Below are 16,088 nucleotides of genomic sequence, written 5' to 3'. Positions count from 1 at the left end.
CAGAGAGGGAGAATGGACTGCGCCTCCCATACTGAATCACACATGTGCGCACGCGCACACACACATACACACGCACACGGTGACCCTCTATCAATGTGCATGGACGAATGACCCAAATCCTGGGGACTGTGCATTGCTGGGGCTCGCTGGCACTGGCCCTCATGTCTCGTTTTTGTCTGCTCTTTGTTTCCCATTCACCAGGGGTGGGGACGAATCCCCTGATTCCTGAGTGGGCCCTGCAGGGACGCCAGGGGACGCCTGGGGGGTGGTAGGCTTGCAGCCACCGCTCGCCGTGAACCATCCCCTGCAGGCGGCTGTTGGGTGCCTCCTTCCCTGGCAGAGTAGACCCCAGCAGATGCTTCTGCTCTCTCCATGGTATCGCCCGGGGAACACCGGCACCGCACTAGTCAGCACACTGCTGCGTTACAGAGAGAAGTGATTAGTGTCTCCCCCCACCCCGCCCGACTCTGACCTGTGCCAGGCTTCATTTGTGGCTTCCTCTGTGTTCACCCACGGTTTGTGCCGTTCCCACCCTGGTTGTAGCTCTGCTGCACATGTTTGCCATCACAGGCTTCTGTCTCTCTCCCCTCGGGGCCCATGGCTCCTCCTGTCAGTGGGCACCCCTAGCTTTCGGCTTTCTCCTGACTAGTCCCTCATTGCTGGGTCCTTTGACTGTCATCGGACACACGAGAGTTCCTGGTCCTCGACACCAGTGCTACTTCAGGGAACACTTGTTTACAGACAGCTTCAGCACAAGGAGAGGGACAGCTCCTGAGCCTCCGCGGACACACCGTCACGGGGCGGGTGTCTGTGCGGTGAAGGGTCAGGGCATCCCAGGGCACCCTTTCATCCTGTCCTCTCCCCTGGGGATGCAGTTTAGCCCCCTTCTCATGGAAGGGAGACACCTATAGAACTGTCCCCAGAGCTGTGTGGGCTGCACTGGGAAGGGGAGTCGGCGTCCCCTCGAGGACCTGGTGCTGACTTCCGACGCGGACATGATGGACGTGAGCGTGGCCCTCCTCTCCTCTAGAAGCAGGGCTGGACCGATCCCAGAAAAGCCTGTCCTGCAGCCTGTGATGCATGGTGGGTCCCTTGGAAAGGCTGATTTTCTTATTACATCCTAAACAGAAGCATCTCTAAGATACAAAGTGCAGGAAGGAGGCTGCCGAAACTCAGGACATTTTGCCACAAGACTTCTCCGGTCATGGGCCGGGCTCGAGCAGGCTGTCCGCAGTGCCCTTTCTCGGTCTTGGTGCAATCAAGGGGCAGCCAGGGGCTCCTCAGGCCTGGGGCTCCAGGAAGCAGCTTGAAACAGGAAACAAGAATTCAACTGGGTCATTATTTCACAGCCGATGTGGTTGTTCTGCTGAGACACCGTTCTGTGAGTGGCTGTGAGAACCCGGGACCGGCCGGAGATTGTGGTTCAGATGTTCTGTGAGGGGACAGCAGCCCCTCCAGGGCGGCCGCCACATTGCCACGCGCTCACTTGGGGAACACGGAGGCAGGGAGCGGACGGTGCAGGGTGAGCGCCCGGTTATAGAGGGCCGTCGTGTTAGGCACAAGGTCGGCCGTAGGCTGGGCTCAGGGCTGGCGGAAAGCAGACAGTTGGGCCAGAACACAGAGCAGGAGCCAGGAGGGAAGAGGGCGTGCTGACAGGACAGGAGGCGGCCAGCCTACCCTGTGGCCAAATGTGGCCTGGAGGACATACGTCTCTGCACAGCCCAGCTGCCAGGCCAGGGCGGGCCATCTCGTGGGCTCACTTCCTGTAGGTTGCCAAGCCCAGAGAGAACCTTCCCTCTCTGTTATTCAAATTAACGTCTAGCAGATCCTTCTGATACTGATTGTCTATTCTGGGCCACAGTTAATATAATTCGGTGTCTTTGTTTCTCGAAGTACATTGCATGCTTGGAGGGTGGTTTCTCTTGGGTTCCCTCAGGCCCAGAATTAGATCCAGTAGGACATGGGGTCTGCACTAAGGGTTTGGACATGTGCTGATTGAGTTCGTAGATGACGCAGGCCCAGGGGGTGTGGCTAACAGTGGCGCGCACTGATGAAAAGTGGGACGGTCGGGGAGACCTGACCGCGGAGAGTCACCAAGAGCTGCACCACACACACAGGCCACGGGTACAGAACAGAAACAGGACAGGATGATGATATGATGCTGAAGGTGGAGAGAAAGAAGAACAAGGTATTCAGCGTTAAGGGAGGTTTTCTCATCTACTCTTTAGTGGGGCGAGGGGGTGGACTTAAGCCCACATTGACTTCATCCAAGGGAAGGATGAAAATCTTTGAAAGCCACGTTGCAGGGAGAACTGTCGGGTTCACACGGAGACCGAGTTACAATCGGCGTGTGTGTTCCCAGGAGCCAGAATTCTGCGCCCTCGCCACCGTTTCCACAGGTCCCGGGCTGGTGATTTCGGGCCGTTCCCTGAGGCGCTGCCCCGAGTGCTGAGCTCCCCGGCTCCCCGGGGACGACTGCAGCGGTGTGGAGCGAAGGAGGCCGTCCGCCTGACTCTGCTCCCAAGCTGCGGAGCGCGGGGCCGGCCTAAGCATCCCTCGGCCCGCAGCGTCCTGTGCATCGCGCACCCAACCTGCTTCAAGCCTTGAGGAGACCTGGGGGGGCACCATAGGTCACTTCCTAAAAGAGGATGATATCCTGCCTCCCTCGAGCCGACCAGAGAGAGCAGTCTGAAGTATCTAGGCTGGAGTCTCGGCTTCTAGCACGATATGAAACGCCTCCCATGACATTTCTCTAGATTTATCTTCCCTGCTCTGTGTTGCAACTGCCCGTCGTTCCCAACACGCACCAGATTATTTTCACACATCTGCGCTTCGGCCATATTTGTTTCTCATGCCTGGAAAACCTCTTGCATTCGCTGGGTAGCTAATTGCCCCTCACCCTTCAATGTCTAGCTCAGACATCACGTCCAGAGAGTAAATGGAGGCGGCCAATATCCTGTGTGCGGGGTGTGCCCAGCGCAGACGGGGTTCTGTGAGGTGCTCTCTCCCTGTGGCTGGCTGCTTTACCACCAAGCAAGACCGTGTGAGGCTCCACGGGCAGGGGGCCAGTCCTTGTCCAGGGCCTGGGTCTGTGCCTGACTTCCCACGAGGCACGGGCACCTGCTCAGGACTGTGAAGGCAGCGTTCCCGCCTCGGGGCTGCTCTCCCTCCCCTGGAGGCTCTGGCATCAGGAAGACTCGCAGAGAGCTGAAGCCGGCACTCCATCCTTTTGGGGAAAATACAGGAAGAAGAAGGGGTCCCCTTCTCTCCAGACTGAAGGTCACTCCCAGGAGGTTGAGAAATGGAATGGAGGGAGGGAGTCAGGGCATGTGCCATCGTGGGACGCTGTTAGGAGCCCGTCCTGCTCACCCCTTCTCGACCCCGTGGGCCTGGGGGTGGGGAGGCTGTTCGCGTCCTTCTGGGCATGCGCACAGGCTGTGCTGGGCAGCAGAGTGGGCGCACACCCTGGATTGCCTGGATTTCGTACAATCCATGTGAGGTGCTTTTCAAGTTGCTGAACAAGTTGAAAAATATTGGTCTAAGAATTGTGCTTATTTCGCATTAACTGCACAGTCTGTCCATCTCTTGTGTCCACTGTGAGTTTTCATATTTCCGTGAGACACTAGGACTCTCTGTAGAAGTAAACGTATTCTTCATGCAGGTGCTCGAAACACTCCTGCACGATACCCAACCTCTCATGGCCCCGCGCGCCTTCAGGGGTCCTAACCAGTCCGTCTGCGCAGCGTCCCCAGCTCCTGCTGCGGGGCCTGCTCAGGGTCTTTGCTCTGAGACGTGCGTGCTCTGCGTCCTGCGGTCGTGTTTAGGTCTGAGAGCCTGTGGATGGCCGGGGGTCCACCCAACCGTCTCCTGGATCCTGACTGTCCTTGTGGGTCCAGGGGCAGTTCATGCCTGGTCGTGCAGGGACAGTGTGACAGGGATCTAGTCCTGTCCCGGGGCTCCGGGGCAGCATCCCAGGGTGCAGGATTGTTGCAGGGGAGTCTGGAGAGTGCCTGGGAGTTCACCGGCGAGGTTGGGAGGGAGTGGTCACTGGGGATGGAACACGTGCATTCCAGCCCGGGGCCTATTGGCTTGGTAGTTAACGCCCGAAGCCGCCTACAGCCTAGAGGAAGCGAGAAAAGAGAACGTGGAGCCGGGCAGGGGTATTCCACGGCGAGCCAAGGGCACACGGCATTGCCGAGGTGCAGGCATCCTGCGGCTGTGAACTGGGAGCGGTGGCGTCAGTGCAGCACACCCACGGTGTCCCATTTCCTCTGTGGCCAGTCCCCCTCTCAGCGACCCATCCTGCAGAGTGTTATGCAGTGAGTGGGTTGCTTGTGGCCAGAGGAGCGCTGCCAGGAACCCACTGACCGGGAGCTCCCCAGGGTCGCTGGGGAGCCCAGCTCCAGGTTCTGACGGTGCCAGCCCGGACCCGCCCCTGGGTGCCTGACTCCCCTGCACCGGTGGCTTTGCCAGGTGGGACACGGTTCCACCTGAGTCCTCCGCTGTTTGGCCGGCAATGTCGCTCTCAACGTTGTCTTCCTCGCAGCCGTCAGCTCCCCTCTCAGTGGCTGGAGGGCAGATGGCCCGCTGGAACACAGCAGCGCTCGCCGTCTGTCCTGGGGCCTTCCCAAGTGAGGACCGCCAAAGCTCTGTCCTCCGTCCGCCCCGGGCCCTGCAGGGAGCAAGGGAGGGTGGCTGCAGTCTGAGGGTTTCCAGCCGCGCTCCGAAGAGTTTCTGTCCGAGCGCCCCGGCGCACCTGCTGCCGAGTGCGGCTCTTCTCCCTGCCAGTGGCCTGGCCTCAGGTCACCGATGGCTGCCGGCGGGGGCAACAATTTAAAGCGTGAACCATCTAGTCAGTGGGCCACGAGAAGGGGTTTTCCAGTGCCGATAAACACCGTGCAGTGAACTCTTTGGTTTTTCCTTAAAATACAGGAATCGAAAAAATGGTGCCTTCAATTAGACCTGAAAGAGGAGAAATGACAGTGTAAAGGATGTTTGTATGACCAAAGTAGGATTTTACTTTATAACCTAAGGCTATTAGGGTTTACCTCCAATCCAAAATTCATGAAAATTTCTGTAACCATGCTGTAGATTGCTCTTCTATCCAAAATGCCGTTTTCAGAATGTGTAGACAATTTAGGCAACGTGCTTCTTATGCTTTTGTCCCATGAGCTCATCAGTGTTCCTCCGTTGCAGAAGCCAGTGCTCGGCAGTCCCTGTCCCAGTTCCCTGGGTCGCTCGGACTCACCGAGAAGCCAGGGCTTTGCGTTCCAGAGCCTGTACCTGCTTATAGCCCTAAAGCAGACACCAGTGTGGTACACGGTGATTTTCTGCATAAATAAGAGTTTAGACGTGTGAGTGTGTGACTGAGAGAGTGTGCAGAAGAAAGACAGCAGGGACAAGCAGCAAAATGACATTCGTTCCACATTCCTTAGTGACAGTCCTGTAGGACCTAAGAGTCATTTCACGTTGGGTCCATCACGCCTCAGGAAAAGAAGGGGCTGAACCTGCAGTGGCTGTCAGCTCCAGAGGGACGTTAGGGAGTGTCTCTTGTGTCCCCACGGGCAGCATAGGAAAGACCCTTTCTCTGTGCTTGGGACTCAGGGAGCATGAACATGTGTCCTTTAGATTATATGTCAAGTAAGACCATCCTTCGCATTTTTAACCTTATTCACTCATCTGCCAAAGATGGGTTCGTGTCTGGTTCGCTTGTCCTGGCCATGAAGAGACGACCTGGGTGGAGTCCCTGTGCCCTAGGTGCCTCCGTGTGTAGTTCAGACAAAGAAGGCAGCCGGGGCGACCGGCAGAGGTGGGTATCACGGAAGGCTGCGTGGAGGAGTCACCTAGAGCTGGGCTAGATAGCAGCAGGGCCAGCAAGGAACGTCACACCTGATCACATTTGTTTTTTGTTTTAAGACATTTTCCAACATCTTTCCTTGTGTGGGTCATTTTGTCAAGAGCCGCCTTTCTCCTGTAGCTTCAAGTCCTTAATTCGTCACAAAATGACCCCATGGAGAGCAGGCACACTTTCCTCCCCAACACCTCATGCCTCTTAATTGGCTCATCTTTCCACAGGAAGCCCCTGGAGGTTTCCCCCATGTGTTACGTATCGTTGTTGCTCTAAGCTAGAAACATCATCCCCTAAATTCTCTCCTTTGTTTTATGATGAGAATTTGGGGAACCACCAAATAGTATTCAGCGCCTTAATAAACTGTTCATTTGTCTGAGATCTTAGTTTTTCTAGAAAGAAAACCATCTCATCTGAGTAATGATATGGTCCCCTTTTTGTTCGCTGATACAAATGTAGCTGATGTAACGTCCACTGATGTATTATCTGGGTTCGTATCTGCGTGTCAACGTCAGACTTGAACCTTCATTGCTTTATAATAGATGTTTAAACTAAGTTAAGGAGATCCACATGTTTGTTTTCCATAAAAATTTCGATTGGTTTTGCAAGTAAGACTTTGTCAAGCATCCTTTGACTCTATATTGCAAAGATAACCGGCCGTACTCAGCGACTGGCGTATGAAGGTAATCACCTTAGTCATCCTCCTAGTGTTGCTCCCTGAGTCCTCCAGAGCGCCTCTCTGTTGCGTTAGAGGCATTGTTACTATTCTGTATCACTACATCGCTACTGTCTCTCTTCTACTTGGAATTTTCTGTTTGTATCCATTGGTGACATTGTTCCCGAAGTTTTCTGTGATGCATTTCTCAGGTTTCTGATAGCAGAGCTGAGCCAGCGTCGTGAATTAGTTTCTCTGTGCCGTACACTTTAAATGGTGCAGGAACGCTGTTGTCCCTCCTGGGAGAACAGAACTATAAATGTGGCCATCAGCATTTATGAGGTGCTTCGGGACCGCAGAGCGAATCATCTCCATGGCCCGGGGTGGCCTAAGCCCCCTGCTGCCTCCTGCATCCGCCTTGGTGATCCTTGCCTCCAGGAGAGGAAGCGCCGAGCTAACCCCCTCGTCCCCGGGCTGTGTCTGTGCTTCTGCCGCCCACTCCTGTTCCACAGAGCCCGGCCTCCCCTGTGCTGAGCCTCCGTTGGAGACTTGAGTCTGCTCCTCAGATGAAAGCGGAGACCCTGCTGTGGCCTCTTGCCACTGTTGCCCTCACGAGCCACCGCCAGCGTGTGCTGTGCTGCGGCGCAGGTTCCGGAGGACTCTCTCCTCCTGCCGTGCTTTCTCCCAGACTCCCTCCCCGCTGCCCTGCAGGCCCTCCTCACCACCACCCCGGCCCCCATGTCACCCAGAGGCTCCTTTTATTTTAATTTTCCCAAGGCCTTTCCTGGCCAACCTGAAAGAAAGCAGTGGCAATATCGAGTGCCTGACTAAGCCGGCCTCCGGTGGGGTGACAGCACCCTCCTGTCGCCCGAGCCAGGATGCTCCCGAGAGGACAGCGCTACTACGAGTCACACCCAAGGCAGCCGGTAAACCAGGACTGTGGACAGCGTGCGACTGACGCGCTCATGTCCTGAATCAGACCGGTCCGCTCGGTGTCTGTGCTAGGGGCTCTCGTCCCTGCTCCCCAGAGAGGCCGCGGCGGAGGGTGCAGGAAGGAGGGACAGACGTAACCCGGGAGTCCGGCCCTCTTCACTCCCGGTGGCTTTCTCCTTAGCCCTCGGCTCCTGGCGGGTGTCCGGGTTCGTCCTTGCTGTGCGCGCCTGAGCCCCACGTGAGCCAGGACGGCGAGTCTCCACTCACCCCGTGGACAGGGTCTCCTTTCCACGTGCACTGTGGGCTCTCTAGGCATCTCTGCAGAGAAAACGAGTCCATAAATATTTGCTATTCTTGCTACTATCAAGACTTTCTAATTAGCCTTGAATTATACACAATATTCTCTAATGAATTAAGAACCATCTGCTGCTGTTGATACTTCCATGTACGTGGCCATTTCTGAACTTAACTGGGGAACATGTGTTCCTCCTCAGACTCAAAGGAACTAGAACTCGTGGATAAGAATGCAGGAGGGTTCCAATAGCTTGGTCTCTGCTCTTCTGCTCTGCTGCCCACTGCGCTCTCAAAATGGAAACAGGCCAACGCAGCAAGGGAAGATGACCTCCACCCTTGTGGGAAACAGTTGATCATGTCAACAGAAGAGCTTTTTGATGTTAATGAAGAACGTGCTGCAGAGGGACAGAATGGAAGGAAGTCACGGATGGACCATCCCAGTTTGAGAAAGGACAGAGTCACAGCACCCGGTTGGGAATTAAGGTCACGGGTGATAGGAGAGCAGAAGTTCAAATGCCCATGGTTTGCTGAGCGACGGTGCTCTTGACGGCCTGCGGTCCCTGAGTGGGACTGCAGAAGGTGGATGCTTGCGTGCCGGTGGGTTGGTCTATGTGGGAATGCACGCCCTGAGGACCGTGCCTGGGGAGGAGCCCGTTACCTGTCTGTGTACTGCTCCGTTCCTTCTCCTTTGGGAAGGGAGATCCTTCTCCGCTTTCTCTGGTTTCAAGGAGCATGAGTGCATGTGAGAGTGCTTCACAGAGGTCCCATACATCTGTAGGGCACCAAGAAAGTGTGCCTAGTGTTATCACATTTGAGTTTTCAAGTAGAGCATGAAGAAGATCTCAGTTACTGCAAAGGATGAGTGATGATTACAAGTGGCCATGTTTTACTTCCAGTCGGAAGCGTGGGCATTCTGGAGAGTTCCATCACTCTTTGAGGGAATTAGGCTTCTGTCCTAATTTTTGTGGCACCACTGATAGGTTTTCTGAGTTAATTCTCTCCGTAGGCTACACTGTATCATTCCGCATTACCGACTCTCAGCTTCTCCCTCGCCATCATACGTGTATCATTCTCTCTTCCCCCCCAAAAGCTACTATTTTCCCTGAATCGGATATAAAATAAACAGTGTGATGTACACAGCAGTAACATAATTAGGGGATAAATTCTGTTCTGTCTTGGTTGATGGAAAGTAATGAAAATCAAGGGAATGAGGAGACTTTTTTTTCCCAACCAAAGGCGCTGTTTGTCACTACAGAGAGACATAACAAGACGATGGTTCTGCATTTTTAAAGCAGGGCTCCAGGGTGGGACAAAAAAGGATGAGTTTGAACCAATTAGTGGGTGGATGACATTTCTCTTTCCTCTACCAGACGACTAATGAAAGTTTAAAATATTAAAGAAAAAAATCATTGCATAATAAGGGCTGTGTAAAAAACCAGTATGACTAGAATTGCTGATCCTCGCTTCCTCTTCCTTTCTGTGAGCAGGAGAGAAATCCAAGCTAAAATAATGTATTTATTAACTGTCTTCTTGACAGGCTGATTCCATTTTAAGATGTGATTTATTAAAAACCGCGGGTGGCTTCAACACCAGAGATACCCACAAAGTCAGCAGTGCTGACTTATCTGGTTCCCAAAAGAAGATTTATCAAAAGGATGGACATCGTTTGGCATGGGGAGCCCCGATGGTTAAATCCCCCCCCACCGCCATCATGGAGGGTTTGCAGTGACGGTTTAACCCTCCCCGAGTGAGTTCGACCATTTCCTCCTGGACCTCCAGGAATGGAATCAGGGGGACAACAGGCAGATGCTCACGGAGCACCAACGTAGCTCATCTCCAGCAAGCAGCCAGAGGTAGGGAAGAAGCCTCAGGGTCCTTGTCATGAAGAACACTCAGGGTATTTTCTTGACTTTTTTTTTTTTTTCAGATTTTATTTATTCATTAGAGAGAGAGAAAGAGAGAGCACAGGCAGGGAGAGGGGCAGAGGGAGAAGGAGAAGCAGGCTCCCTGCAGAGCTGGGAGCCTGGCTGATGTGGGCTCAATCCCAGGATCCCGGGATCATGACCTGAGCCAAAGGCAGACACACCACCATCTGAGCCACCCAGGAGCCCCTCAGGATATTTTCAGCTTTGATTTCTTGTTTTATGTGTCTCCTTAATATTAATTGATATGAAGAAAGATTCAAGTTAATCAGTTCATCAAAATGGTAGTTTTCAGGCACACAGAATGTTTGAGGGATCGTGGTAGGCAGAATTTAAATGATAAGATTGATTAGAATTAGGATCTCTATTCTCCGACAGCTTCTCTTACTTCTCCTTCGGCGTTTACCTGGCATTCATGGAGCATTTCCTACGGCCCAGGAGGAAGCTTGCTGCCGAGTCCTGAGCGCCTGAGAATGAGCCTGCTTGGAAGATACAAAGTATCCAGTAAAATGTTCCTGAATTGAGAAATGCTTACACACAAGTTCATTTCTAAGGCCCCTTTACACCCAGGGTTTCACTTCATCCTCCTGACGACCCCGATGGAATACAGAACAGAAAAGCAACAGAGAAATTCAATGAAACCAAAACTTTATTCTTTTTTTTTTAAAAGATTTTATTTATTTGACAGGGAAAGAGTGAGCGAGTGCATAAGCAGCAGTAGCAGGAGAGGGAGAGGGAGAAGCAGGCTTTCCACTGAGCAGGGAGCCGCATGCAGGGCTCGATCCCAGGACCCTGAGATCATGACCTGGAGCTGAAGACAGACACTTACCCACTGAGCCCCCCTCCCTAGCTTTATTCTTGACCAAAAAAGTCAACAAAATTGTTAAGGTTTTAGTTAACTGATGAAGAAAATATGAGAGATAACTCAAACTGCTAAAATCCAAGTGAATAAAGAGGCATTACAACCAACATCCAGAAAGAAAAAAGAATTATAAGGTAGCATTCAGAATGTGGGAAGATAGACTGATAAACATGATAAAAATGTTTGGAACCAGACAGAGGTTACGTAGCATTGTGAAGGGCTAAATGCCACTGGGTGGTTTTAGTTAACTTTATGTTATGTGAATTTCACCTGAATTTAAAAAAAAAATTGAAAAAAATTTTAAGAGGGTACTATAAACAATTGTAAGCCAATAAATGTATCACTTGTAAGAAAGAGATGAAATCTTAGACACACTCTCTCAAAAGTGACTCCATAAGAAATAGAAAATCTGAATAGACCTATAAAAAGGAAAGGGATTGCACTAAGAGTCCACTAACAAAAAATTAGAAATAATGACTGAGTTCACCAGGGTTACAGGAAACAAAATCAATATACAAAAATAAATTGCAATTATTTAGACATCCCATGAGCAATCCAACAGTGAGCGAAATGTAACAGAAGTAGTATAGAACTTATACTGTGACAACTATAAAATATTGTGGAAGGAAATGTAAAAAGATGAAATTAATGGAAAGGCATCCTACGTTCATGGACCAGATCGATAGACTTCATACTGCCAACTGATAGCACTTCCCAGTTGGTCTACGAGGTCTTAGAACTCCCTGTGAAGAGCCCAGCTGATTCTCTTCCCCCAGAAATTGACCTGCTGATCCTAAGACTCATCTGAAAATTCAAGGGACTCTGAATAGCCAAAATGGCCAAAAAGAATTGGTAAGGTGACACTTTCTGATTTCAAAATTTACTGCAAAGCTACAGTGATCAAGATGGCATAGTTCCAGCAGAAGGACTGACATAAATCACCGGGATAGAACTGACCACCCAGAAGTAAACCCTCACAGTTATGATCAGTTGCTTTTCAACATGGGCATCAAGAGAACTCAGTGGAGAAAAGTGGGCATTTTCAATAGATGGTGCTGGAACAACTGGGTATTCACGTGAAAATACTTAGTTTGAGTCTCTTCTTCATACCATAGACAAAAACTCATGACTCAGAATGAATCAAAGCTTTAAATATAATAACTAAAACCATTCGAATAAAGCAGAAGCAGATCATAACCTTGGAGTAAGCAGTGCTTTCTTTAATGTTAGTGCCAAAAACACAGGAAAAGTAGATAAATTAGAATTCATCAAAAAATTTTAAAAAGCTTGTGCTTCAAAAAGCACCATTGAAAAAGTGCAAAGAAAACCCACAAAGTGGGAGAAAATATTTGCCATTATGTATATGATAAGGATTTTGTATCTAGGATATGTAAAGACCTCCTCCAAGTCCATTTTTAAAAGTACAAATAAACCAAGTTTTTTAAAGAGGGGAAGAACTAAGCAGTAGCTGAGAAGCACACGACAAGGTGCCCAATGCCTTTGCAGGTCATCAGGAAAATGCAGGAGAACAGCCCGAGCTGCTCCTCACGCCCACTAGGATGTCCATGATGAGGGGCCAACAATCCGGGGTGTCGGCGAGGGTGTGGAGAAGTCAGGCCCTCGTGCACTGCCGAGGGGACCAGGCGATGTGGCAGCCAGTGAGGAAAACAGTCCAGCTGTTCCTCAGAGGAGTAAACACAGAGCTGGACTATGGCCCATGGGCCTCTACTCGTACGTCTATACCCAAGATACATGAAACATATGCCCACAGAAAACTTAGCCACAAATGTTCAAAGCGATGTTCTGAACAATAGCCAAAGTGTAGTGACAACCCAGATGGCCGTCAGCTAACGAGTGGACCAATAGGTGGGGGTGTGTCCTACTATGGGATGTTTTCCTGCAGCAGCAAGGAGTGGGATCCTGACACTCACTACGACATGGGAGAACCTTGAAAACAGTGGAGGAAGCCAGGCACAGGAACCGCGTCTTACAGGACTCCATTCCAGAAAATGTCCAGAAGAGGAGCTTCTCAGAAAGCAGGTCAGTGGTTGCCTGCGGTTGACAGATGCGGATGCGTGTGGCATTTCTTTGGGATGTGATGAAAATGTTCTAAAACTGATGGTGGCTGTGGTTGCACAGATCTGTGAGTATACTCAGAACCACCGAATGGCACACTTTATGTGGGTAACAGTACGGTATGGGACTCTGTCTCAGTACGGCTGTCCCCCACCCCCACGCCCCCCGGAGGACTCTGTCACATGTTGTCACCACCACCGTTATTTGGAAGACAAGGGCTCTGAGAGCCAGTGTGTAGTTCCGACTTGGTCAAAGTGCTGAAGCTCTTGGGGTGGCTACAGGGGAACAGGGAGTCCGGTCTTCCACCCCAACCCTCACTCTGTTCCTACTCTGCGTTTTGTTATGTACAAAAGAGCTGCAGGTGCCTGGGTGGCTCAGTGGGTTAAGCCTCTGCCTTTGGCTCAGGTCATGATCTCAGGGTCCTGGGATCGAGCCCCACATCAGTCTCTCTGCTCGGCGGGGAGTCTGCTTCCTCCTCTCTCTCTGCTTCTCTGCCTGCTTGTGATCTCTGTCAAATAAATAAAATCTTAAAAAAAAAAAAAGAGCTGCTGTAGGAACTTGGAAGTATTACATAATCCATGAATCTGAATTTTGATTAACTCCTTTTCCTTCAGTTTGAGGAAGACTCTGAGATGTGCACTTTGGGCATTTGTACCTTAGTGGTGTCACATTTATGGCTGGGCGTGGCTGACCTCTGCGGTCAGCTACACATGGCAATGAAGTGCACTGGCACTTCACCGTCTTCCAGGGGCTGTTGGCTGTGGGATCTGGTCTGCTGGTGCGCGGCGCGACTGTTGGGGAACGACTGTTCTGGGCTGGAGCTTGGTGTCTGGACTTGGAGCTGGATGTCCTTCTCCTCGTGGACCCCGAGGAGCCACACCTCTGCAGCCTGATGCTCTCAGCCAGCTGGGAATACTCCACCCCCTTTCTCTCAGGGTCTCCGTTTCTGGGCTTTTCTCCAGTCCCATCGTCATGGTGACCACCCTGCTGACTTGCAGGTGGTAAAGAGGAACACAAGGTCTTCTCCGGGTCACCTGACCTTGCACCCACCGGTCGTGTCCCTGGAACAGCATCTGATGGGCTGGGTTGGCAGCAGGCCCGCAGGAGGCGGAATGAGGCACGGGGACTGCAAAGTGAAGGCGTCCTCCAGGCCTTTAACGGAGGTTGTCGGTGCTCGTGTCCCTGGACTGCTCCATTGACACGGTGCCGTCATGGACTCATTTCTGCTCGCAGCACTGCTGTAGGGCTGACCGCTCTCAGAGGAAGGGTTTAGGCGGCGTGTTCAGGAACTTGTCTGAGGCCACTGGCTCATTTGCTCATCCTTTTTTTCCACCAACTTTTTTGAATGGCTTTATTGAGATATAATCAGCAAACCATGTAGTTTACCCTTTAAAGCATACAATTTAATGAGGTTTAGTGTATTTATAGGGTTGTAAAACCACCACCAGCACGATTTAATCTTAGGACATTTTTGTCCCACACAAAAGCAATCACGTGCCTGTGAACCATCACTCCCTGCCCAGCGCTGGACAGCCACCGGTGTGCTTCCTGCCTCCACCAAGGGGTGCACTCTGGACGTCTCCTATAAAGTGAAGCACGCATCCTGCTGGACTCCCGTGCTCCCTTCACCCAGCACGGTGCTGTCCAGGTCCATCCATGTCGTAACAGGCGTCAGGACGTCGTTCCTTTTACGCTGAACATCGTCCCACCTCGTGCATGGACTCAATTTGCCCATTGGTCGAGGGCTGCACACTCGAGCTCCGTCCCTCTGGGCTCGGAGGAGCCATGCCGCTGTGTAGTGATGTGCGTGCCTTGTATGTATTCCGCTGACTGTCGTCGGCTGTGTGCCGGACCCTGGGCCATGCGGTCATCATTTTGAAGGTAGATCTGGTCTTGTCTCTGCTCCACGGGGCCCTTGATTTAAAAGCAGGGTAAGCTGCCGTCCCAAGAGGGCAGGTGCTGTGACTGCCTCATCAGCTGCGGGAAAGTCCCACCTGTCAGCATCCTGGCGGCGGCCACTGTGGCCGAGCGCAGAGTGTACAATAGGGCAGGGTGGTGGTGACTGGCCATGAAGCCTTCGGGGTGCGCTGAAGAGCCACTGATGTTGGGAAGGGGTCGAGGCGAGACTGAGCCCCACGCTGGAAGGCCCTGCTGTCTACTTGTGGTGCTGCTGATGGGTATTGGTGGCTGGTCCTGGGCAGCGAGCCTGCTGAGTACCTGTCAGTTGTGGCTCTAAGCGACCAAAGGAAACACAGACATGCAGAATGGAAGGTTCCCTCAGGGCTCTCACTCCCTCCTTGACCAAACATGCTGGATACTGGAGGGGTGGCGCCCACGGGGTCACAATCAAAGCCGCACGCCTGTGTTCTAGGTGGGACAGCATCCTGTAGGTGTGGACGGAGGAGAGAAGTCATGGCTGTCCCAGGAGGGGTCTGAGAGGGTGAGTCTCACCACCCTGGGAGGACCTGGGTTACGCTCCGGCTGCTGGCTCCAAGGGAACGTGTTTTCAAAGACAAACCGTCAGCGGGAAGTGCTTCCTTGCTTCTAGACTAAAACCGTAAGAAAGCCTGAGTTTAGGAAAGGCTCCCAGCTTCCTTCCAAGGGAGAAGGTACTGTGTGGTCATTGCTATCAGGGGCTGTCCTGGTTTCCTGGGGCTGCTGTGATGAACCACCACAACCTAGGGCTCACACAGTAGGTTCCTGGGGCCCCACGTGTTGACCCGGGGAGTCTTACCCAGGGGTCAGCAGTGCAGGCTCCTGCCGAGGTGGGGAGGAGGGTCTGTGGCAGGCCCACCTTGCCGTGGCGTCCCCGTGGCTCGGGCAGAGCCCTGTCCTCACCCGGCGCTCCCCGTATGCACCTCTGTGTGCACGTGCCCCTCTGTATGAGGGCACCAGTCCCACTGGAGTAGGGACACTCGGATGACCTCGTCAAATGGCCTCTGATTCCATCTGCAGTGACCCTATTTCCAAAGAATGTCATGAAAGGGCTATGGGAGGGGGCAGTAGGACTTCCACATGTGAATTTGGGGGACCGCAACTCAACCTCTAAGGTGTTATTTCAGTTCTCCAATCCCATGTCAGGGACTGGTTTGAAAACAAGGCTTGAAATTCTATTCAGTGATCTGAATTGGACTGTGGGTCTGCTCGTGAATTTGGTTTCGTTTCTTGTCTTTGACGTAAAATGTGAGATGGTGAGAATTAATCTCGGGAAATAGTGTGGCTGGGGCTTGCATCTGTCTCAGCCGAGTTAGTGCACAATGTCGATCCCAAGCGTGGTGCACACAGTTAACACTTTGCTAGTGTAATACCTGGCGGAGGGGTCCCTCCTGCCTTGAAGCATCATTTGTCTTCCTGGAGTCCTTGCGGTTCGGCGCACAGACACCTTTCTCGAGGACCGCGCAGCAAGCCCGGCATGGTGCGCCGGGGTCCTCGGTGCCAGTCTGTCCTGGGGAGAAACACTCACCTCCCAGACTCTCCTGGGCTTCATTTTAACCAACG

The 16,088-nt window shown here is 52.3% G+C and overlaps 1 protein-coding gene across 7 annotated transcripts in view; it reads left to right on the top strand.

Annotated features, from left to right (window-relative positions):
- Nucleotides 1-16,088, top strand: part of DLGAP2 (DLG associated protein 2) — a 776,206-nt gene that overhangs the window by 405,330 nt on the left and 354,788 nt on the right. Inside the window, exon 1 of one of the 7 annotated variants that reach the window (XM_082715290.1) lies at nucleotides 12,491-12,554. The exons of the other annotated variants lie outside the window; for them this stretch is intronic. Coding sequence (XP_082571416.1) covers nucleotides 12,524-12,554 — 31 coding nt within the window. The 5' untranslated portion in view covers nucleotides 12,491-12,523. Of the gene's footprint in view, nucleotides 1-12,490; nucleotides 12,555-16,088 lie in introns of those variants that run through there. 7 annotated transcript variants of the gene reach the window in all.

The sequence above is a fragment of the Mustela nivalis genome, assembly GCF_964662115.1.
Source record: "Mustela nivalis genome assembly, chromosome: 20".
In the NCBI taxonomy this organism is placed as follows: domain Eukaryota; kingdom Metazoa; phylum Chordata; class Mammalia; order Carnivora; family Mustelidae; genus Mustela; species Mustela nivalis.
This window is presented reverse-complemented; position numbering and strand designations above follow the sequence as displayed.